Raw genomic sequence first — 25,484 nt, 5'->3', positions numbered from 1 at the left:
GGAGCCTACACGGGGCGTGAACCCAAGTTTCCAGCGGGAAGATTTGCAAACAGCAAATCTGGCTGATGGTGAATGGAGGGAGAGCACCATAGCTAATGGAAAGTGCAGGGAACATTTAGATAGTCACAATGCAATTTCTTACATCAGCATATGGCCAGAGCACCAGGACTACATCCCAGCTCTTGCAAAAAGTGCCATGGGATCTTTAATGACTAGGTGTTCAAGGCCTAAGACTCTTCTGGTGGGACCATTGCTGGAATATTAGCGGAACTGTCACGGGGTCACTCACCAAACTGGCGCCTCCTGCTGGGCGTTTTGGGAACTAGCTCAGTCCCAGTGGATGCACCCTAGGGTGGTGGTGGCTCTCCCATCCTCGCCTCCACCTGCAGACCCCTTACGGCTCCTTCCTCTCGGCGTCTGCTTCGTGGCACAGCCCACCGGCCAAGACACCATCCAGTTTCTCCCCCTGCCGGGGGACTCCTCCAACATGAGTTCAGCCACTCCTCGCAGCAGCTTGGCAGTCCACAGCCGGGCTGCTCCTTCAGCGGCTGGGGGGAGGGAGACAGGCCCGCCCACTACTCTGGGCCCCGGGACCTTGCAACCTGAAGTTTCCTGCTGCCCCTTCCTTCCAGCTCACTGTCTCTATTCACTGGGCCACTTCCCCTCAGCCTCAGTTCCTTCTGCTCCTGCCTTGGCTCCGGCTCCTTTGCCCTCTTCCCAGGGCCTCCAGCCTGTAAGTCTTGGCAGCCCATCAGGAGCTCTCCCTAGCTTCCCCTGGTCACTGCTAGCACCTGTAGCTTCCCCCGGTCCCTGCTCGCACCTGCCCTTCCCCAGGTGCTGGTCTCTCTGTAGCCCCCTAGGAAGCCAGTCTTCTCCCTAGGGCTCCCTACAGCAGACTCCCTCGCTCTGGTCTGCAGCTTCCTTTTATATGGGCCGGCTGGACCCTGATTGGCTGTTTCCCCTGCAGCCACTCCTTTGACTGCCTGCCGCTCAGCCTTCATAGGCTGGTTTTAACCCTTTCAGGGCCAGTGCAGGGCAGGCGCCCTGTTACAGGGACCAAGACTCATCTGGTGGGACCATTACTGGAATACTGTGTCCAGTTCTCTGGTTCACACTTCAAAAGATGATGAATAATTGGAAGGGTTCAGAAAAAACTCACAAGAATGATTTGAGATCTGAAAATCATGCCTTCCAGTGAGAGGCTGAAGAAACTTAATCTATTTAGTTTATGAAAGAGAAGGTTAAAAGGTAACTTGATCAAAGGCTGTACAGATGTGTATGTGGAAGAGATTTCTGACAGTAGGTGGCTCTTTAATCTAGCAGAATGAGATCCAATGGCTGGAAGCGGAAGGGAAACAAATTCAGACTAGAAATAAGGCATACATTTTAAACATGGATGGTAATTTGGAATTTGGGATGTGGTGGGGTTCTCCATCATGTGCAGCCATTCAGTCAAGACTCAGTATCTTTCAATAAGATCTCCCATAGCCCAAACAGAAATTGTGGTCTTGATGCAGGAATTGCAGGGTGAGGTTCTCTGGCCTCTGTTATGCAGGAGGTCCGACTGGATGATTATGATTGTTTCTTGTGGTCTTAAAATGTATGAATCCAAAAGAGAGATCCTTCAGCAGTATGGTACCTGCTATCACCCTTCGGGGTCCTTGGCATTGGGTGGTCTAGGCAGCAGGAGACACCTACACCACCACTGAATGTCTCCCATCCATGCATTGACTAAGGCCAGTGCTTATAACACGTGAGAACTAATGAGATTAGTCTGTGGTAGCATGGCTGCATGCTCTGAGGGAGCTAAGGACACACAATGTATGAAATGATGATTGCCACTGTATTCCTCTTTCTGCTCAACATGTTTTCTGATTTGTTTCCTTTCCCCTGTGACCGCAGGAGCACTTCTGGAGCTTGGACAAGACGGACAATAAGGTCCCACCCCAGCTTATCCTCCAGATCTGGGACAATGACAAATTCTCTTTTGATGACTACTTGGGTAAGTTGGGACATGTCTTTAGTTCAAAGAACTGATTTCTCGGGTTGCTGTCAATTCTGAAAAATATATAACAAAAATTCGAGTCGACCTGAAAAGTAATTTTTAGAACATTTTTGGCAAATAGAAAAGTAAAAAAAAATCCTTTTGAGTAGAACAAAATGTTTTGTTTGACTCGACACTAAACATTCCATGTCAATTTAGTATGTTTTTTTTTAACTTTAAAAAAACCGAATGAAATTTCTGTACGAGTCATTTTGAAGTGAAAAATTGAAACATTTTTTTCAGAAGTTTTTTTGTTTTCAATATGAACCACTCTGTGAAGCCATCAGACATTTGAGAAATGTTTTGGTGTCTCAGAATCTGCGTTTTTCGCTGATAAAAAGTTTCAGGCAATGAATGTCACACCCCTCTAATGCCCAGTACTGAAACAGAGAGAGCAAGCAAGATGTGGACATAGAGATCAAATCACTGTAGAATCCTCTGGATTACAGGAAAGTCTAGTGGGTCGGTGACAGTATAGTTCAGATCCCTGTATCACAGCAGGACTGATGCTAGACCGATGCTAGATCTTCGGTCTCCGCCTTCAGTGCACCAGGTCCTCCGCTGGTATAAATTATTGGTGGTTCCAATGATTTCTGTAGAGCTGCTCTGATTTACATGAGCTGCGTTTCTATCCCAGTGCCTCCATTAATGCCAATTTCACAAACCTTGGTACCTGCCCCATCATCTTCAATATCCTTAAGAGTTTAAACATTTTTTCCTAGGATTCCACCTTGATGCAGCTTTCTATAAGCCCAGAGCGTCTTGTTCTGTCTTCAATAATGAGTGAGAATTGGCTTCAAACCTCTTTCTAACACCCTTTTTATATCCTCTATTTGTAGTCACTTTTCATGTTTCCTCTCCGCCTTTTCTCCTCCAGAACAAACATGGCCGGCTTTTCAGCCCATGCCAAGGTAGATAAACTGAATTCCACGCAGTTTGCTACACATGGGTCTTTCGGACAAGACTTTAAAACACCAAGGTCCGGTCTGTTCTGCATGGACATTAAAGATCCTGGGGCATTTTGTGTAAGAATGCAGGAGCTTGGCTTCCTCAGACAAAATCCCCCCCTTTCTGTTTTGCGCAGTTTGCTGAGCGTTCTACCCCAAAGTGGCTGCACTGGACGTAGATAGTTTGTGAAGTGCTTGAGGATGTTTCAGGTGCCATAGAAATGTCAGGAGTTCCATCTTCTGAGCTCTTCAGAGCATTTTAATTTCTAAACCTTTCTGAGCTCTCTTCTCCAAACTCTCTCTGATTTCACTGCTCTGCATTGAAATGTGCTGCCCCAAACCTAGCCTCACTCTTCAGCTCCGGCCTGCTTCGTGTTGCACTGAGTTTTCTGGCCATTCTTTTGATTTCTGAATACAACGTGTGCGGGTGACGATCAGTGTGGCCCGCTCTCCCGAATGTATGGAGTGAGGTGATTTTGGCCCCCTGCTGCAGAATCTCTGTCCCATCAGTTCTCCCCCAACATCAGTTCGCCCCCCCCCCCAGCTCCCACATCAGTTCTCCACGTCACTATGCCTCCCCCATCACTTCTCCTTCCCCCCCAGCAGTCCAGAACCCCCTTGCCCCCAGAGGGAGGCAGCCCATCTCAGAGGGGGTTTTCCCGCAGGCAGGGCTGAAATTCAGGAGAGGGTCTTGGTGTCCGTGTATTTATCAGTCTGGCTGGAGGTCCATGTTTCTGTCTCCCTGCATGTATGCCGGAGTGGGCAGGTGGGTTTATCTGCATGTTCATATGGCCCATTGTTGTCCAGGGTACAAACAGGCGGTTGCCTCTGCACCGCAGAATTGTTGAGTGGCTGTTTATTGGTGCCTGACTCAGGGTTGGAGGAGGGATGTTTTCTAGTTTGCCTAAAGTGGGGGGGACACAATGCACCCCGTAGGTCTGATGCAGCCCCCAGCTTTCTGTGCTGCAGCCACTGTCGTTAACACAGAGGGGCAGCCGGGGGAGACTCCGCATCTAACGTGCAGTGCTCCCCCTGGAACAAAGCAGTATCCAGGGTCTGTCTTCACTAACGAGTTAACGCGGGGTCTTGGGTGTTCCCCTCGCCCCTTCCCATCCACACCCCCAACCCTCTGCCCCTGGTGAAGTGCTGCTTTTCACTCGGCCAGCTGGCCCAGCTGGGCACATGGGTCACAGCCTGTGTTTCACTTTGCAGTGTGGACCCAGGCTACATCACGCGAGTGCTGATAGTCCTTCAGCGCCTTCCCACCATTCCCCCTGTGTGCCCACAAACACAGCCCAGGGTTCTCACAGTTCACTGGGAAAGACTTAGAGGGGTTGAGGTCACTGCAGCACAAAGCACTATGGGATACGCCTCTGAAGTCCTAGGGGACCCCATGAGGGAGCGCAGCCCCAGTGAGGACATGGTCATTCGGGGAGGGCTTTGCAATGGGGCTGCACCTGCAGTCTACTCCACTGAATGCAAATTAGTGGTGGTCCCCATGCAAGCGGCCTGGTGCCAGTGCGACCCTCTCTCTGGGCACTTGTCAAGGGAAGCAGCGATAAGTCCCAGCTCCCCCTCTGCCCTGCATTGTCTGCACAGGGTTAATGCAGGAGCGGCCGGAGGTGCTGCCTGGGGAGTAGGTCATTCTCCTGCTAGGTTTTGCTCCTCTGAGGGATCAGGCTCCCTCAGTCTCTACTGGTGAAATCCCCAGGTGTCTTCCTTCACAGGGAGCTCAGTCCTCAGCTGACCCAAGCCGTGGAGGTGGTGGGACGGAGCCCGAGGGGGTGTCAATGGGGGAAGTGCCACTGACACCAGCTGAGCAGTGTCCATTTGCCCCTGCTCTGGACCGGGCCCAGCACACCCATTGCTGTCCCCCAAAGGGAAGTGCACGGCACCTCAGCACCAGCCCTTCCCATCCCCCACCAGCCCTTCCCATCCCTGACCTGCAAGGACCTCACTACGGTGACCCAGGTGTCTGGTTTTCAACCGGAACGCCCGGTCGAAAAGGGACTCTGGAGGCTCCGATCAGCACCGCCGACCGGGCCGTTAAACGTCCGGTCGGCGGTGCTGCGGAGCTAAGGCCGGCTAGTCCCTACCTGTCCTGGCTACATGCTGCGCCCCGGAAGTGGCCAGCAGGTCCGGCTCTTATGCACAGGGGACATGACGCCCCGCATGCTGTCCCCGCCCAGAGCACCGGCTCCACACTCCCATTGGCCAGGAACGGCGGCCCCCCCAACTAGGAGCTGGACATTCTGGCTGCGTCCAGGGCGCAGCGCAGAGTCAGGACAGGCAGGCAGCCTGCCTTAGCCCTGCTGCACCTCTGACTGGGAGCCACCTGAGGTAAGCCCATGTCCCAACCCCCTGCCCCAGCCCTGAGTCCCCCAAACCCAGAGCCCCCTCCTGCACCCCAAACCCCTCATTTCCGGCCCCACCCCAGAGCCCTCACCCCCTCCCACGCCCCAACCCCCTGCCCCAGCCCTGAGTCCCCCAAACCCAGAGCCCCCTCCTGCACCCCAAACCCCTCATCTCCGGCCCCACCTCAGAGCCCGTACCCCCAGCCAGAGCCCTCACCCCCTCCCGCATCCCAACCCCCTGCCCCAGCCCTGAGTCCCCCAAACCCAGAGCCCCCTCCTGCACCCCAAACCCTCATTTCCGGCCCCACCCCAGAGCCCGCACCCCCAGCCAGAGCCCTCACCCCCTCCCGCGCCCCAACCCCCTGCCCCAGCCCTGAGTCCCCCAAACCCAGAGCCCCCTCCTGCACCCCAAACCCCTCATCTCCGGCCCCACCCCAGAGCCCTCACCCCCTCCCGCGCCCCAACCCCCTGCCCCAGCCCTGAGTCCCCCAAACCCAGAGCCCCCTCCTGCACCCCAAACCCCTCATTTCCGGCCCCACCCCAGAGCCCGCACCCCCAGCCAGAGCCCTCACCCCCTCCCGCATCCCAACCCCCTGCCCCAGCCCAGTGAAAGTGAGTGACGGTGGGGGAGAGCGAGCCACCAAGGGAGGGGGAATGTAGTGAGCGGGGGGCAGGGCCTCAGGGAAGGGGCGGGGCAGGGGGCATGGCCTCGGGGAAGGGGCAGGGCTAGGGTGTTCGGTTTTGTGCGATTAGAAAGTTGGCAACCCTAGACCTCACCCTTACAGGGGAGAGAGGGAGTCCAGCGGGGCCAGGGCTGGAAGCCAGGTTGGCGAAGCCAGAACCTCCAATCCCCACATGCATTTCAGATCCCTCTCTGATTGGCTGCCTTTCCCATTGCCCCGCCTCCCAGGCAGAGCAGCCAATCAGAACTGCTGCTGGAAGCAGGTAGAGCTCTCTCCCCTGCTCTTAGGAGCCCACACTGCTTTCACAGGAGGGGAGGGGAGCAGAGACCCCAGCAGCTCAGGGCAGCTCCGCCACTCATCCCCCTGACCCCTGTGAGCAATGGGGACTGGATGGTACAACCCCTGACCCTCCCCCTCCCCCTGCAACACCTGGCCTGGGAGGGGGAGGGAAGGGGCTCCGCTGCAGCCCCCAGGGCTTGGAAGCGGGAGGGCGAAAAACTGGGAGCTGCAGGAGAAGCCGGGCTCCGGCTGGGGAGCAGAACTGGTTGCTGAGCTTGGGACGGGCAGTGTGGGGGTGAAAGCTCCTGCAAGTGGGGCCCAAAATCTCATGCTGGGGGCGGGGGCTGTTAAAAATCGTATTCTCGATGTGTTGTCGCTCTGAATACTGCAAGTGGCTGTTGAAGGGGGCATGCAGAGTTGCCTTGTGCTTGGGGGTTGGGGGTGAGGTGGGCTTGCCTGGCAGGGGAGGTGCGTGCTGGGTTTTTTGCATTTCAAAGGTGGTAACCCTCGGCCAGAGATGGGGATCGAGAGCAGTGAGGAGAGAGATTATATCTTTGAGGGCCATCAGTATGCACGACACCACCCTAGGGACATAGAGGATCTCAGGAACCTCTTGCTAGGGGCTTAGTCTAACCCAGCCACGGTTTGGGGGACACATGATACAGTGGCTTAAGTCCAGCTTTGCACATCCCCCTGAGGCGAATGACCCACCCCTTCTGTGAGAGCCTCTCTGCAGACTGCAACAGGCAGCACAGCAGTGGGTCACGGGGGAGAATCACCAGTGACTGGTCAGAACGGCAGCCAAGGACATGCCAAGGGGCGACTGGAAATCTCATTTACTCTTCCTGTTTGCAGGGTAGTTGTAGCCATTTCGGGGGCACAGGGTACTAGAGAGACAAGATGAGTGTGTGATATCTTTTATTGGCCCCACTTTTAGTGAGCGGGAGAGAAGTGGGGCCAATAAAAGATGTCACCTCCTCCACCTTGTCTCTAATTTACTCCGCCTGGGCATCTATGCTGCGTTCGTCACCATTGGCTCTGAGCACTCAGAAAGTGAGTGCCAAGTGATGCTGGGCCCCACTTTCAAACATGGCTACCTGAATCAAGCACCCGAATACCACTGGGTGTGTTGTGAGCAAGACACGAGAAGTCATTCTTCCGCTCTACTCTGCGCTGGTTAGGCCTCAACTGGAGTATTGTGTCCAGTTCTGGGCACCGCATCTCAAGAAAGATGTGGAGAAATTGGAGAGGGTCCAGAAAAGAGCAACAAGAATGATTAAAGGTCTTGAGAACATGACCTATGAAGGAAGGCTGAAAGAATTGGGTTTGTTTAGTTTGGAAAAGAGAAGACTGAGAGGGGACATGATAGCAGTTTTCAGGTATCTAAAAGGGTGTCATAAGGAGGAGGGAGGAAACTTGTTCACCTTAGCCTCTAAGGATAGAACAAGAAGCAATGGGCTTAAACTGCAGCAAGGGAGGTTTAGGTTGGACATTAGGAAAAAGTTCCTAACTGTCAGGGTGGTTAAACACTGGAATAAATTGCCTAGGGAGGTTGTGGAATCTCCATCTCTGGAGATATTTAAGAGTAGATTAGATAAATGTCTATCAGGGATGATCTAGACAGTATTTGGTCCTGCCATGAGGGCAGGGGACTGGACTTGATGACCTCTTGAGGTCCCTTCCAGTCCTAGAGTCTATGAATCTATGAATAAATGCCGGCTGAGGCAAAGGAGGTGCCTGGATCAACATTTATCTGTCTAAATCCCTCTTTGAATCAGCATGTAGGTGTCTGAGACGCATTTTGCTGTCTAACTTTAGATGCCACACTTCTCTCCCAGGCTAGTACGGCGTTGGGCAATCAGACCTAGGTGATGTTCCTCTTGCAGTTCTTAATGGTTGGGTCAGGGGACCTCTAGCCTGTCCCAGACCCCAATCTCCCCCCAGATCCTGTGAAATGTGATCTATGCGCTAGCAAGATCCAGGGGTGAGATTTCCTAAGTGACTTAGAAGGAGAGAAATCCCCTACTCCTAAGTCACTTAGGTGCATTTGAAGCTCCCAGCCCCCACCAGGCTAGCTGGGACCATAGAGCAGTAAGATTTAGAAGATGGCTAGTTCAGGCAACATAGGGAGAAAACAAGATCTTCACAACTAGTGAATTTTTGACAAAACAGTTTGGGGCGGGAAGTGAGGAGGCAAATTGTATCCAATTGAAATTGCAGAGGTGGAAGGGGTGGGGCAGGCAGAATGTAAATGCCCAACGGGGTTGCAAGCAGGACATCTGGGCTAACACACCGCCCCCGAAAATATTGCTGTGGGCTTAAATGGTCAGGACCAAAACGTTACCTCTCTTCTGTGCCTCCAGCAGTACATCGGCCCCACCACCACACTAGAGCAGTTAATTCTGGGATTTCCTTGGGTGGTTCCTTATCTGGACGCTGTACTATCCTCCCTGTAGAAAACCTCTGCTTACCTTGAGAGATTGGACAATGTGAAAGCCGCACTGCAGGCTGCGGCACGTTGGCAAAGCGAGAACCAAAATTGGGAGGCCCTTTTGTCAGGCTTCTAACAGAGCGCTGTAAGCAATGAATTATACATCACAGTATAGATGCACATATAAATGAGGCAGCTGCTTATGTCTGTTGAGTGATAGTAACTGGTACATCTCATCCGTAGAACTCAAAGCACTTTACAAAGGGAGATATCATTCTTCCCATAGTCCCTAGTTCTTCATGCTCCTGCTGGAAGCCTTCCAATCTCTCTGAGCTCAGGCAAGCCAGCGCGGCTTGCAGCATGCCCTGAAGGTCCACGAGAGGATTATTTCAGACCAAGAGGGAGTGACTTCCAAAGCTCAGGGTATGTGTATGCTGCAGCATAAGCCCGGGCTCAAGCCTCACGCCCCTTGCGTCTACACTGCACTGGTGCTCACCCAGGGCTTGGACCCAGGGTCCCAGGGCCCTGCATGGCTGGAAGGTCCAAGTGCGAGTTAAGTCAAGACCCAGGGCCCAAGGCCTATTGCAGTGTAGACGCAGCCCTGCTTGACTCGGGTCCCAGGAGAAAGCCAGAAGTATCCCACAATTCCACGGGACAACTTCCTATCCCAACAGTCTGCAATCCACGCTATTGAAAACAGAAGCTACCCCCACTTTGCAAACAGCAGCAGCTCAGGCCAGCGTTAACCCATTCTCTTCTGATCACCGATCTCCAAGCGCACTATCAGAGAGCCGCCGGGGTTTGCAACGGCGAGTGAAGCCATCAAGCCTTTTGCAAAGCGAGCTGCTTCCTGGTAACGTGCAGGGCGGGCAGGAAAGTTTTCCCACAGTGCACCATGGCACTAGGGCTACAGCAGCCACATTTCGGCGGGGGTGGGGGGTACTAGGGACTCTGGGATATGGTGATTTTGACTCGGGCCTGAGCACTGCAGTGTGGACGCCAGAGCCCTAGGTTCGAGCACGGATTAGAAAGGTCTTAACATAGTGTTAAAATACAATGTGGATGTTCAGGCCCGGGATTCCACTCAAGCCCCACTGCCCCTGGGATTACATTGCAGTGTAGCCAGACCCTGAGAATGTTGCTGGCTGCCCCTTGCTCTTATACAGACTGGATGCTGCCAGCTGCCTCCCTCTCTCATACAAGCCAGATGCCCCCTGACTGCCACAGTGGCACTAGGGCACAGGGACAGACAAGGTCTTAAATAAGTTGGTCCTTAGTCACTCCGCACGCTGGGCGCTAAGTTATTTAGAAAAGCTGCCGGATGGTATCACAATGGGAGCTGAGCTCATTGGAAAATCCAGTCCTGATTTCGGTGCTGGTTATGCCACGTGTTAACGTTTATGGCTGGGGCCATGGGGTCAGGGAACCCCCAGCCTGTCCCGAACCCCAATCTCCCTCTAGATCCTGGGGAATGCGATTCATGCTCAACCTGTAAATGCTAGCGTTGCTCCTTGCAGGTTCTGTTCAGATGAACCTCAACCGGATGCCAGCACCCGCCAAGACGGCTGAGAAGTGCTCCTTAAACCTCCTGGATGAGACCTTGTCCTCTGACCGATTTGTGTCGCTCTTTGAGCAGAAAGCTGTCAAGGGCTGGTGGCCCTGTGTTGTGGAGGCAGAAGAGAAGAAGACCATAGCAGTAAGTCCCTTTGGCTCACTTGGCATCATCTGTGCTTTTATCTCCGTTGTACAGGTGGGGAACTGAGGCTCAGAGAGACTAAGTGACTTGCCCAAGGTCACAAAGGAAATCTGTGGCAGAGCAGGGAATTGACCTAGGGTCTAGACTAGTGCCCTAAACCCTGGTCCATCCTTCCTCTCCTAAGGGTTTTCCAGCTTTTGTCACAGCACTGGACAAATCATTCAGAACAAATCATTTGTTCTCGTGAACGTTGCCCTGTTTTGTATTCTCCAATTTCTCATGATCATTCATCTGTGCACCCTAAGAGCCTCAGTCGTCGACCAGGGCCCCATTGTGCTAGGCACGGTAGAAACAGAGCAAAATGATGGTCCCTGAATGAGAGTTTGATAGTTGGAAAACTGAATTGTTCTGACTGGTTGTTGAGGTCACGTGGTCTGTTCCCTGCCTGGATGAGCACGTAGAACCCAATGAACGCGTGTGATTACATATTGAAAAGTCACTTTTTGCAAATATTCTCCATTAGTGGCTCAATATTCGTTGTTTCCTCAGACACTGCAGCCTGGCCACTCGTTTGCTAGCTCTTTCACGGAAGAATAGACGGAAGGGATATGTATGTTCTTGGCTTAAGAAAATATGGGTGAATCTAGCTCAGCCTCCTCCCACAGAGTTCTAATTTGAAACAGAGGAACACAACAATTGCCAGACTGGATCAGACCCACGGTCCATTTAGTCCAGCGTCCTGTGGCCAGGACCCGAATCCAGCAGTAGCAGATGTGCGATAATCACCCTGATCCCTAACAGTTAGCCATTGGTTGAAGCCCTGAAGCAATTTTCCTTTCCCAAGTCAGTGTTTCGCTCCACAGAGCCAGTTACTCTATTTCCTGCCTCTTTTCCCATGCAGGGTAAGTTGGAAATGACCTTGGAGATTGTGACAGAGCAGGAGCAGGAAGAAAGGCCGGCAGGGATGGGCCGCGATGAGCCAAACATGAACCCGAAGTTGGAGGACCCCAAGTAAGAGCTTGTTGATTCTAAACCAACCATAGGGACCCGGGACATGTTAGAAGCAAGTTGAAAAGACAGGCCCCGTGGGCCAAGAGGTCACAATCTACAGAGGCCCAATCCAGCAAACACTTACAGTGGGGCATTAGAGCTCACTGCCATCTGTGTGTGTGTGCACTCAGATGACATGTACTGCCCGCCTGTACCCCGTGCTATCCAAGGTGGGCTCAGATGACATGTACTTCCTGCCTTTACCCTGTGGTATCCAAGGTGGGCTCAGATGGGATGTAGTGCCCAGATGTACTCATGGTATCCAAGGGGGCTCAGATGGGATGTAGTGCCAGGATGTACCCATAGTATCCAAGGGGGTTCAGATGGGATGTAGTGCCAGGATGTACCCATAGTATCCAAGGGGGTTCAGATGGGATGTAGTGCCAGGATGTACCCATAGTATCCAAGGGGGCTCAGATGGGATGTAGTGCCAGGATGTACCCATAGTATCCAAGGGGGTTCAGATGGGATGTAGTGCCAGGATGTACCCCGTGGTATCTAAGGAGGCTTAGATGGCACGTATTGCCCAGATGTACTCATGGTATCCAAGAGGGTTCAGATGGTACCATGGGTACATCTGGTCAGTACGTATCTAGTGGGAGCTCGGCTGGCATGTTCTGCCTGGACGCACCCAGGATGTCTGTGGGCGGGGGTTCAGTGGGCGTGTTCTGCGGGGCGTCCGGGGGTCCGACTGGGCGCAATCCCCCTTGGAGATGCCTGTTGCGCTCAGCAGTTGCTAAAGGCTGAGGGGGCCATCCTGTGCAGCGATCTCAGAGCTAACCCTGATGGTCCTGGTTGCAGGCGCCCGGAAACCTCCTTCCTGTGGTTCACCTCCCCCTACAAAACCATGAAGTACATCCTGTGGCGGCGCTTCAAGTGGGTCTTTCTCATCGCCGTCGTGATCTTCATCCTGCTGCTCTTCATCGGGATTTTCATCTACGCCTTCCCGGTACGATGTCGGCAGGGGCTGGAGAAACGCTGCCAGGCCCCCCAGACAGCTATTAGAACCAGCCCCCACGCCGTGGCTACGCTGGCATTTTACTTACCCATTTCCCACCACTGCCCTGCCGTCGGCACAATTCCCCCCATAGCCCTAGCGTGGGCATGCCCTTGTTATTTTAGCCACACCTCGTCATTTCAGAGCAGGGGTCGATGTCCTGGTAGTTACGCTGCAGGCACCTGGCCTGCTCTACCCGTATCTCCATTGCTAGCGCCAATGAGGCTGCCCCAGGGATAGGGATGGTGGGGGATTTCCAGAGTCTGTCTGTCTGGATTCTGCTGTGTGTCAAGTCATATGCCTTTTCTGTGCCTCAGTTTCCCCAATGTGTAGAATGGGGGTGGCGATTATACTAATCCCAGCCTTGTGGGGTAGGCGGTGAGGTTTCATTGATTTCCAACGTGCTCTGAGATCCTCAAGTGGAAGGCCATCCAGGGATGGAAAGCGCTGCTGCTGCCTTGAACAGAAAGGCAGCTCCCTCCCCCCCCCCCCCCCCCGCATTGAGCAGTAGTGAAAGTATGTTCAAGTGTAATTGGTTAAAGATGCAGGGTAGTTTACAGGGATCCAAGCAGCCCAATCTCTCATTATCAGGGCTTGGAAGGAGTGTTCTGCTGACATAATGTATGGAACAGAGGGGAAAGGATCCCACCTCATTAATCAGCACAGTGGCTTTTTCTGCCTTGCGTTCAGTTCCATTTGCAAAACAAAATAAATAAATAACCAAACCTCCAGCCTTCCAGCTTGGCCTTGGGATGGGTTTCAAATCCTCCTGTTTTTAAAACACTGAAATAATTCATGCTGTGTTTTGGATCCCATTCCTCCCCTCCCCAGACTGATAGAAAAATGACCTACCTCTTTCTTTCCAGCACTTAACAAATTCTGTGCTGTGTACATCTATAAACCCCACCCCCCCACACACTCTTTTGGGGTAATTTATAACTTTATCCAAGAGAGAGGCTGCATTTGCAGATTGCTTCGTGTGCAGCCATAAAGCAAAGTGCTCAATGTCTCCTAAGCACTGTAATCTCTTTCAAACCATTTGAGATCACGCACAATAGATTGTTCTGGTGGACAAAGATATGATGGGATTACAGCTCTGGAGTTCCTGGCTCTCAGCTCTAGACACGTCTCTTTACCTCCGGTTCCCCATCTTTACTAAAGGACAATAATACTTGCCTCGTCTGAGAAAGGATAAGTTACTTGCTAAATATTATTTAAAAAGACATAATTATACAAGTGCGAAGCACTGTCCCCTGCTAGACAGAATCAGAAATAGTCGGTTGTGTTTCATATGCCCTATACTGCAAGCAATTAATGAAGATTTTCCTTAGCTCAAGTAGCAGGGCCTGTTCTTTCTGAGCAGGAAGATCTCCCTTCTAGCCCTACTGTCTCCTTTAAGTTTCCAGTGGTTTAGGATTTGTTATGATATTATGGTACTAAAACTAAGTTGAGAGAAACAAAAATCCTTTAGCTCTAAATATTGATTTACATTCATTATTGCTTGTGTTTTTCTCTGACTGTTCATAGCAAATTGTTGTTGTATTTCATTTCACTTTGGACAGGCTTAGTCATCTTTCTTGAAAGCTAGACTGTTTCATGGAATGTTTCTGTTTTCATTTATTTGAAATGGCTTCCCCCAGATTTTTGGGTCACCGGGTTGTCTATCCCACTCAGAGATTTAGTTCCTTTCCTGCTCTCTTAAATATCAACCTTTGGCACTAAAGCTAGAACAGTGGGGATGGTTTGTGTATTGGGGCTACCCCTAGGGTGATCAGATAGCAAGTGTGAAAAATCGGGACACTTTCTTTCAGAGGCAAGACAAAGCCCCTAATGCTGGGAAGGTCCTGATAATGTTGGGCCGTCTGGTCACTCTAGATACAGATCTTTGGCAAGAGTCACTGGTACAACTCAGATTCCGTACATTAAAGGACAATCCATTATATTATTATTTGGATTACAGTAGCCCATGGAGGCTGCAGCCAACAGCGGGGCCCAGTGTGCTAGGTGTGGCATATACAGACAGTAAGAGACAGTCCCTGAATCATATGTTCTCAGGTTGGGAGTCATGAGCAGGTGTCAGTGGGTTATGACTGCCTTTCCTTCCTATATTGGTAATGGAAGGATGGGGGAGGATGTTCCAGGTAAATGGGAGGGGAAACTTGGGGAAGTCGCATTATGGAAAAGAGCCACTGATCTATACAGACAATGGGTGGGAGAAGAAGATACAAGCTGAAAACGGAGACATGGAGAGCTAAAGGCCCCAGAGCAGCAGAGAGCTTAAGGATTTTCATAGAATCATAGAAATGTCGGACTGGAAGGGACCTTGGGAGGTCATCTAGTCCAGTTCCCTGGTGATGAGGCAGGATCAAATAAACCTAGACCATCCCTGATAGCTGTTTGTCCAACCTGTTCTTAAAAATCTCCAATGATGGGAATTCCACAACCTCGCTTAGAGGTAGAAAGTTTTCCCTAATATCTAATCTAAATCTCCCTTGTGGCAGATTAAGCCCATTACTTCTTGTCATGGACATGGAGAACAATTGATCACAGTTTTCTTTATAACTCCTTTGACATATTTGAAGACTATCAGGTCCCCCCTCAGTCTTCTTTTCTCAAGACTAAACTTGCCCATTTTTTTTAGCCTTTCCTCATAGATCAAGTTTTCTAAAACTTTAATCATTTCTGTTGCTCTTCTCTGGACTCTCTCCAGTTTGTCCACATCTTTCCTACACTGTGGCACTGTAAGGTAGTGTCCTCACAACCCCCAGTGCCCCCGTGTGTCAGGGTGCGATTCTGCAAGGGGCCCTTGTCTCTGGTGCCTCCTGCAGGCTGTCTGCCTCTCACCAGGTCTTCCATGGCTCAGCCGTCCAGCCAAGTCCCCAAAAGTTCAGTCCCCTTCCGGGTTAACAAAAAGGTCCAATTTGAATGTTCACTAAATATCCCAACACAAAAGAGCTTTTGACCTCCTTATGGGTTATTCCTTGTCCCGTCCTTTGGGGTCAGTCTTCAGCCACACCCTAGGCTAAATATTTCTTCCGTTGGGCTCGTACGCCCCTTCCTCAGGGCTGTTAGGGGAACTCAGGCCTGCCCTCTACTAGGGTTCCAGCTCCAGTTAGGGCTGCTTCTTCTGGCATGCTGCTGTTTCCCTGGCCTGCTTCCTAACTCCAAGCCCCCTTGTGCAGCTTCCCCACAGCTTGGGTTTAACACAACCTCCCTTTGGTTCGCAGGCTTCTGGCTTCTCCCTAGAGCATCCTAGCTTCTCTTTCCTCTGCTGAACCAACCACTCTTCCGCCCCTCTTGGACTGATCCTCTCCCTGTGGGTTTCTCTGCACAGGGAGGGACAATTGTGTAAGACTCAGGAAGTGATGATATAGTCTTCTTCACTGATGCTGCAGTCTCACGGTCTAGGCTGGGAATCCCTGACAACTCCCTCCACTTGAGTACTGGGATGCTGAAAAACTGATATCCCCATTCTGTGCAAGGAGTTTGTTGCTGTGGTGGAACTGGGATTGTGGTCTATGTCGTCCACAGTAGTGAACAGACCACCACAAATCTTTAGAAGACAGACAACATTTCTCATCATCGTAGTGTTGGCATGCACTGTTTGCCATGCTGGGACAGATGGCCAACGCTCTGTCTTAGGCGATGGACAATCCACGTTTAAAGACGGTATCCGCTAACTCATTTTTTCGTGCCTGTGCATGAAATGTCAAAGCAATGTCGATTGGTAAAGATCTTTCTCAAGCTGTGTTGTGGTACTTCACGGCGATGGATATTGCTGTTCTACAGCAACAGGTGTGCCAACATAAGTGTAGTTGGATGAATGGAAATTTGTTCTGAGTTTTAATGTTTGGACCATCCAATGTCATGGACATCAGTGCCAATAGTGACTCAGGTGCAGATCTTGTTTGGCATCGTGGGTCAAATGATCCAGTAAACTGTGTTTAATTTGAAACATGTCCCTTCAAATAATTTTTGCTGTTGTCAGAGTCTTCCTCACATGCTTTTCAGAGGGTGTGTCCGATATCCTTGTTGAAGGCAAGGAGCACATCATGTCCTTTGTGTGCTTGGACACCTGGAATATGTGAGAGGATACAGGATTTTAGGTCAGTGCTGTGAATGCTCCCAGCCAGCCACCCACAGCTGTTCTAGTCTAGCGCTATAGTGCCATGGGAGGTCTGCTAGTTTAAAGACCGGAGTCACAGCTTCATTCAGTCTGGTCTCTTCAGTGCATGCTGTCAGTTCAGCAAAGGCAATCCCGTGCAACATCTTCTCTGTGCTGCTTTGCTCACTTTTCTTCTCCCTGACTTTGTTGTAGAGACACACCAAACATCTTGCATGATACTTTGCCTCCTGGACCCCTAAGCCCCATGCACTTAGTTTTGCAAGCAAGCGGTGTTCTTGCAGCTGAGGTGCACACTTGTGGACTCGATTATCCATACTGAGGGTAGAAGTGTCTTCTGGGGGCATGTTCATTTCTCAAATAAAGCACGCTTCTTTTGCTGGAGGTCCTTTGTGCTGGTCACTGAAACGTGTGTATTTCCTCGGCAGTTCGTCAGGGTGATCCACAGCTTTCTTGGTTCTTTTTTTCCCCCTCAACCCTCCTACCGTGTGCTCATCACTAAACTTGCCCAGGTTATTTAGTGTCACAGGATGTTATCCAAGGAGGAATTGTCTTTCCATAGATGGGCCTATGAGTGCAGAGCTAGAGAGCCCTCCTTGCTTTGTACTATTCAGAACAGTGGTGTCAAAGGTCCCAGATCTTGAGATGTGTGGAACCTGTTTCCATCTCCTTACCTGGGGTGCATCTCCACCAGAGACTCTGGAGGACTTGACAGTGCCGGAGCTAAGGCTTACCGTGAATAGAACATAAGAATACAAGAACATAAGAATGGCCATACAGCGTCAGACCAAAGGTCCATCTAGCCCAGTATCCTGTCTTCCGACATTGGCCAATGCCAGGTGCCCCAGAGAGAATGAACAGAACAGGTAATCATCAAGTGATCCATCCCCTGTCGCCCATTCCCAGCTTCTGGCAAACAGAGGCTAGGGACACCATCCCTACCCAGCCTGGATAATAGCTATTGATGGACCTATCCTCCATGAGTTTATCTAGTTCTTTTTTGAACCCTGTTATAGTTTTGGCCTTCACAACATCCTTTGGCAAGGAGTTCCACAGACTGACTGCGCGTTGTGTGAAAAAATACTTCCTTTTGTTTGTTTTAAACCTGCTACATATTTATTTCATTTGGTGACCCCTAGTTCTTGTGTTATGAGAAGGAATATTTACTTTCTCCACACCAGTCATGATTTTATAGACCACTATTATATCCCCCCCTTAGTCACCTCTTTTCCAAGCTGAAAAGTCCCAGTCTTATTAATCTCTCCTCATACAGAAGCTGTTCCATACCCCTAATCATTTTTGTTGCCCTTTTCTGAATCTTTTCAAATTCCAAGTTATCTTTTTTGAGATGGGGCGACCACATCTGCACGCAGTATTCAAGATGTGGGCGTACCATGGATTTATATGGAGGCGACATAGTATTTTCTGTCTTATTATCCATCCCTCTCTTAATGATTTCCAACATTCTGTTTGCTTTTTTGACTGCCGCTGCACATTGAGTGAATGTTTTCAGAGAACTATCCACAATGACTCCAAGATCTCTTTCTTGAGTGGTAACAGCTAATTTAGACCCCCATCATTTTATACGTATAGTTGGGATTATGTTTTCCAAAGTGCATTACTTTGCATTTATCAACATTGAATTTCATCTGCCATTTTGTTGCCCAGTCACCCAGTTCTGTGAGATCCTTTTGTAGCTCTTTGCAGTCTGCCTGGGACTTAGCTATCTTGAGTAGTTTTGTATCATCTGCAAATTTTGCCACCTCACTGTTTACCCCTTTTTCCAGATCATAGAATCATAGAAGATTAGGGTTGGAAGAGACCTCAGGAGGTCATCTAGTCCAACCCCCTGCTCAAAGCAGGACCAACACCAACGAAATCATCCCAGCCAGGGCTTTGTCAAATCATCCCAGCCTGGGCCTTAAAAACCTCTAAGGATGAAGATTCCACCACCTCCCTAGGTAACCCATTCCAGTGCTTCACCACCCTTCTAGTGAAATAGTGTTTCCTAATATCCAACCTAGACCTCCCCCACTGCAACTTGAAACCATTGCTTCTTGTTCTGTCATCTGCTACCACTGAGAACAGCCGAGCTCCATCCTCTTTGGAACCCCCCGTCAGGTAGTTGAAGCCTGCTATCAGATCCCCCCTCACTCTTCTCTTCTTCAGACTAAACAAGCCCAGTTCCTGCAGCCTCTCCTCGTAAGTCATGTGCCCCAGCCCCCTAATCATTTTCGTTGCCCTCCGCTGGAGTCTCTCCAATTTGTTCACATCCCTTCTGTAGTGGGGGGACCAAAACTGGATGCAGTACTCCAGGTGTGGCCTCACCAGTGCCGAATAGAGGGGAATAATCACTTCCCTTGATCTGCTGGCAACGCTCCTACTAATACAGCCCAATATGCCGTTGGCCTTCTTAGCAACAAGGGCACACTGCTGACTCATATCCAGCTTCTCGTCCATTGTAATCCCCAGGTCCTTTTCTGCAGAACTGCTGCTTAGCCAGTCGGTCCCCAGCCTGTAGCGGGGCATGGGATTCTTCCGTCCTAAGTGCAGGACTCTGCACAGATCATTTATGAATATGTTGAATGTCCCTCCAGACCCCTGGGGGACACCACTATTTACCTCTCTCCATTCTGAAAACTGACTATTTATTCCTAGCCTTTGTTTCCTATCTTTTAACCAGTTACCAATCCATGAGAGGACCTTCCCTCTTATCCCATGACAGCTTGAAGAGCCTTGAATTTCAGGCAGAAAGGAACCCGTCAAGAAACAGAAACAAACCAGCTGACTCATGACTTGGCTCCCATGCCCAATGTAATAATGCCAGCTTCTGGCAGCCATTGTCATCAGACATTCCAAGAGCAAATGGCCAATCCATAGGTCTAAGCCATGGGCTTTCTACAGTAGTAATTTGCCCTGGCATAGTTCCTGCCATCTGTGGCTCTCACAGTTTGATTCTGCACCCCCATTTAAGTCAAGGGGAGATTTACAGTTGATTTAATTGGGTGCATCCTCAGCTCATTGTAGAAATGTCAATGAATTTAGCTCCACAACTGAACTGTGAGCTTGGAGAGGTATTTTACCCATTGTACAGAGGAGAGAATTGAGAAGGCCCCAGATGAGCAGAGCACCTAAGGACTTAGGGGTGGATTTAAGCACATGTTTAGCCGATTCAGGGGCTAAGTGACTTTTCCAAAGTCACAAAGCAAGTCTGTGATAGATCTGAGGATAGAACAAAGATCCCCTCAGGCCTAACCTCAAGACTGACTCACAAGAATGTCCTTCTTCCCACCGAGGCTTTCTGCAAACAGCAGAAACAATATTTTTTGGCAATATTTTAAAAAAGAAAACCCTATTTGCACTTCCATTCCATGCTGTTTTGTGAATCCATTGCTTTTTTTCATTATTTTTTTGCCATATATCACATTTTCCCACGGAAATGTACCAAAATCCCAGTTTTGTGGGCTTTGCTACAGAAATGTTGAACTTTAGCCGATGATTGGAAATTGACATTTTTCAATTGACGATGAAACCATTTCCACTCGAAAAACATCCTGGTTTTGAGCAGAAAACTGCAAGGTTTGGCAGGTTGTCTCTAAAATTTGTCAGGTTTTGCAAAAATGGAAACAAAATATTGAAAAGCTGATAGTCTGAGGTTCCTGAATATAGTGGAGTCCATTCCACATAGCCGGATTACTTGACAGCCTGAACTAACTTTACTTATACAGTGGTTGCCACTTATAATCTTTACCATTACCTCTGCACGTAAGGACTCTGATGGTGATGTTCCCTGGAAATTTCCTATCCTTCTATATACCCTCTACCTAGTCTGCCATCGGGGGCATCTTTAATCAGCAGGCTAAAGCATAATAAAATCCAGTGGCTGGAAGCTGAAGTTAGAAAAATTCCAAAGGGATTTAAGATGCTATTTTTAACAGCAAGTGTAATTAACTACTGGAAAAACTTACCAAGAGCTGTGGTAAATTCATCATCTCTTGAACTCTCTAAATTGAGATTGGATGTCTTTCTAAAAGATATGCTCTAGTTCCACCACCAGTTGTCAGGCTCAATACCACTCACTTGGGGCCTGATCCAGTGTGCACTGAAGTCAATGGAAAGCCCCCCTTTGACCTAAATGGGCTTTCCATTTGAGCTTGACTTAATAAGGAAGGATATTGCCTTCCACTATGCGCGTCCCTGGATGAAATTCTCTAGTCTTTGTTAGGCAGAAGGTCAGAGTAGAGGCTCATAACAGTCCCTTCTGAATCTATGAAACGTAGGGAATACCCCGGTAAAGTTATCTACTGGACAAAGTGCTTATTGTAAAGATTTTAGCGGCCACCAAAATACAAAAATGTAACGCTTCTTCCAACTGGATTCTGCTCTGTTTTTCACACAGCTGTTTACTCCTCTTTCAAGCTCTGTTTGTGCTATGCAAGCTCAGCTTTGCTTCCATTGCCATTAATTCTAATTACAGCTTGCTTTCTGCACTGATTGATAATCCTAGTTGGCTTTCAGCACTTCGTTAATAGAAATTCATAGCTGGACAGGAAACCTGCTCCCCTCCAGAATGGAACCAGTCAAATCATAAAAATAATACTATTCTGGAGGGATAGACTCGGAAAGACAAATGGCGTGTAATTAATTAGAAAGTTCTATTCCACTGGAGGCTTTTCTAATGACTTTTGGTAAGCAGCCCCAGTTTTGCTCTCCTGATTTATGGCATTATTAGCGACGCTCAATTGGCAAACAACCTCCTAATCCGCTATGCGTTGTAATTTATCATGATGCCTTTGGTCAAACTTTACTTGTGCTTTTCAAAAGAGCTTGGTGGTAACGTGCTTTTAGTTTTTGTATTTTAAAAACAACAGAGTGACTCCTTGCAGAGCAGGAGTGTTATAAGCAAGACACGAGAAATAATTCTTCTGCTCTACACCATGCCAATAAGGCCTCACCTGGAGTATTGTGTCCAGTTCTGGGCACCATATTTTAGGAAAGATATGGACAATTCGGAGAATGTCCACAGGAGAGCAAGAAAAACGATGAAAGGTCTAGAATACATGACCTATGAGGGAAGATGGAAAAAATTGGGTTTGTTTAGTCTGGAGAAGAGAAGACTGAGGTGGACATGATAACAGTTTTCAAGTACATTAAAGGTTGTTACAAGGAGGAGTGATTTAGTTGGTGTTGGTCCTGCTTTGAGTAGGGGATTGGACTACACTAGATGACCTCCTGAGGTCTCTTCTAACCCTAATCTTCTATGATTCTAGGAGGGAGAAAAATTGTTCTCCTTAACTTCTGAATGCAAGAACAAGAAGCAATGGGCTTAAATTGCAGCAAGGGAGGTTTAGGTTGGACATTAGAAAAAACATCCTAACTGTCAGGGTGGTTAAGCACTGGACGAAATTGCCTAGGGAGGTTGTGGAATCTCCATCACTGGAGATTTTTAAGAGCAGGTTGGACAAACACCTGTCAGGGATGGTCTAGATAGTACGTAGTCCTGCCTTGAGTGCAGGGGGACTGGACTAGATGACCTCTCGAGGTCCCTTCCTGTCCTATGATTCTAAGATAGAACATCCTGTACTAATTACATTCAGTGTATTTGGAAGAAATTTCCAATTTGGCTGGGGGGCATGTGTGTGTGTGAATCAAAGCTAGTTTAAATATAGCTCTTTCCAAATGATATAAACATGCCTATTAACATATTTCTATTAGGTCTTGATAATTTAACCGGCATGTTACTACCATCTCCTTTTTAAAGGGGGGCATTCTGCCTACAGTAGAATGTGACATGTCCTGGCTTTATTTTGTATAGTGCCTTCTGTGCAATCTGTATCCCAAGACACTTTGCAGTATACAAAATTGCAAGGGTTCGCAGAAGGTGGTCGAAATCACAGACAACAGTGATGGGACGATGTCGTATGGCGGTGTGCATTGCGGGGAATGCCACATTGCACCACGAGGCCAATAACGGAGGGGAAATGCACTAAGAGGAACACACAAGGAAGTGAGAGGGGGAAGCTTTCAGCGGAGGTCAGAGCAATACAGGGAGTCTGTTCTAGAGGGCAAGATCTGCAGAGAAGAAGGTTCTTGCATCCATTGCAATGAGACTGGACAAGAGCACAGAGAGGGAGCAGGTGCTAAGGGGCCAGTGGGAATAGAAAGAGAAAGAGCGATTGGAGCAAGTCAGTGGAGGGTTTAAAAACTCAGTTGCAGCAAGGAGGCTGGTGGTGGGGCTGTTTGAGGACGGGGCTGATGGGAGGAGACAGGCAGCAGCACCGTGCACACACTTGTCTGGGAAGAGGTGCGACTTTGGATATCTTAAAAATAAGATGGAAGGAGAAAACAGAATTGGAGAGTTACTATGATGGTTTAGTGACTAATGAGTACGGACACCTCTGCTCTCTACTGGATGGAATCAGAACCACTTGTCTGTGTATCATAGGCCCTGTACTGCTGCTAACCAGAGGCGAGTCCCTTTTAGCTCACATGTAATAGCCCTGTCTTTTAGCAGACTGAGGATGTGAGTTCTATACCGGTTTCTGCCATGAAGCCGGGACTGTGCAGCAATGTAAAGGAAGAACATTTTAACATATATGTGCCATTATATTGTATCTGCTTTATGTCCATTCTTCCCCCCCCCCCCCCCGTCATTTCCTTCCCTTCCTTAGAACTACGCTGCTATGAAACTGGTCAAACCTTTCAGCTGAACCGGCACTGGCAAGTGCCAGAGAGTCTAGTACATCCTGGGATACTGCGCGGCACCGTTTGACATCAGTGACCACTCCTCGTCGGCCTGCGTTGCAGTACAGAGAAGGAAAAGAAACACATGCTCTCGGATGCTAGACTGTTGCCAAAAAGCAGCTATACCTTTGCAATGCTGAAGTATGCACCATAACGTTTCAGAAGCAGCGTTTGGAATAGTTGTTATTTTACCTTTGTTTTATACGCTGCATTCTGTAAAGCTTGAATATCAATGCACCACTGAGAAAGGGCCTTGTTTGGTAGGGCGTGGTTAGGCTGCGAGGCTTTGCGGAGACAGTGTGGGTGACTGATCATGCAGTCCTTAGCGAAGGAAATGTGGGCTAGTGGTCCGCATCATGGCCTACAAGCCAAGTGCTCTTGCATTCCAGTCACACCTTTCTCGGGGGCCTTGCATACGTCTCTCTGCCTTAGTTTTGCCCTCTGTGCAATGTAGATGAGTTAGCTGGTCTATAAAGCATATCGAAGATGAAAAGCACTGTGTAGCCTAGGGCGAGTTACAATGCACCTATTGCTCCTGCTGAAGTCAGTGGGGGTGATCTTTGCCTACATAGGGACTGCAGGCGCAGACTGTGACGAGGAATAGAATTAGAATCTAGAGCAACCAAATGCAAGGCAGGATTTGATTGTAATTACTGGAGCAAACCTCCCTCGCCCTTCAGCGGGGGTTCTGCTTGCAGAAGGGCTACAAAGATTGCTTTCTATAGCGCTCTTCATTTTCATACGCGCCCCCTAAACAGATACCCTCCTCAGCACAGTGTGCAGACACGTTAAAGAGAAACAGAGTGAATTCACACTGAAGCCAGACAGTGCAATGTTAGTTTCCCGTTCCCTCCCCTCCCCCGAAGAAACACGTCACTCCAAATGCAATGTTAAATTAAATGATGGCAACACTAATGAAATATACAACCTTACAATCAGTTTAATGCCCCTCAACTTCTAAATCAGGATTTGGGGATAAAAGGTAATAATTTAAAATGCACTTACTATCTAACCTGTGGAACTCACTGCCACATGATATTATTGAGGGAAATAGCCTAATGCGTTTTTTTCTTTTCTCTCTCTCTCTTTTTTAAAGGATTGGAGGCCAAATTCTATGGTTCCTAATCAGTCCAAATTCCCATTGAAATAAGTGGCCATTGTGCCCGAGTAAGGATTGCAATATTTGGACTTGCATATTTCTCTGTATGAGAGCAGCATTTGCATTTCCTTTTGTTGCCCATCCTCATACTTCAGGGCAAAATATGATCACTAGCTGGGATCAGGAACTAATTTTCCTCCTGGTATAGCTAGGTGGATTAAAAGGGTTTTATATCTTTTTCTAAAGCTTCTAGGCTTGGCCACTCTTGGAGGCAGTATCCTAGACTAGATGGACCTGGTCTGTTTAGGTTGTTGTTCTGTGTCCATTACCCTGGTAAGTGATCACTTTCCAAAATAAGGACGTGAAAGGCAAAGACCAATGTCTCTTTCTGATAGGGTGACCAGACAGCAAGTGTGAAAAATCGGGACAGGGGGTGGGGGGTAATAGGAGCCTATATAAGAAAAAGATCCAAAAATCGGGACTGTCCCTATAAAATCGGGACATCTGGTCACTCTACTTTCTGATAAGGTTATTCCACTATTCCTATTGTCTGTGGGCTCAATCCTAGCCCCACTGAAATAAGTGGAAGCTTTCCCATTGACTCCACTGGGATGAGAGTTTGGTCCAGTCGGTCGGTTTCACTCAGTACCTGAACCCTCTATGTGTTATGCAAAGTGTGCAATGAAAGGTGACCCTGTGGTCCCCATCCAGCACGGTGCTTAAGCATGTGTTTAAATGGAAGCCCCGAAGAAGCACGTGATTAAGTGCTTTGCTGGATCGAGAGGAGAAGAAACAAGCCCTAAATCCCTTATACATTGTTATTAATTATTGTGATAGCACCAGAGCATGCCAGTCCCTTTGCAATCACAAGGGACAGCAGCCCCTGCCCTGAAGAACATACACAGCTCTGAAAAGAAATCACCAGGCTGGCTCAGATCAAGGCTCCATCTATCCCAATATCACGTCTCCAACAGTGGCCAGCCCCAACTGCTAGAAAAAGGTTCAGGAAACTCTGTCAAAGTCAACAAGGAGTCCAG

The 25,484-nt window shown here is 49.1% G+C and overlaps 1 protein-coding gene across 1 annotated transcript in view; it reads left to right on the top strand.

Annotated features, from left to right (window-relative positions):
• DYSF (dysferlin) overlaps positions 1–23,628 on the top strand; it is a 266,283-nt gene extending 242,655 nt beyond the window's left edge. The window contains exons 51-55 of the mRNA XM_065404742.1: positions 1,903–2,002; positions 10,256–10,434; positions 11,336–11,445; positions 12,286–12,433; positions 23,276–23,628. Coding sequence (XP_065260814.1) covers positions 1,903–2,002; positions 10,256–10,434; positions 11,336–11,445; positions 12,286–12,433; positions 23,276–23,314 — 576 coding nt within the window. The 3' untranslated portion in view covers positions 23,315–23,628. The remainder of the gene's footprint in view (positions 1–1,902; positions 2,003–10,255; positions 10,435–11,335; positions 11,446–12,285; positions 12,434–23,275) is intronic.
• The last annotated feature ends 1,856 nt before the right edge of the window (positions 23,629–25,484 follow it).

This window comes from Emys orbicularis, chromosome 5 (genome assembly GCF_028017835.1).
Source record: "Emys orbicularis isolate rEmyOrb1 chromosome 5, rEmyOrb1.hap1, whole genome shotgun sequence".
NCBI classification, from domain to species: domain Eukaryota; kingdom Metazoa; phylum Chordata; order Testudines; family Emydidae; genus Emys; species Emys orbicularis.
This window is presented reverse-complemented; position numbering and strand designations above follow the sequence as displayed.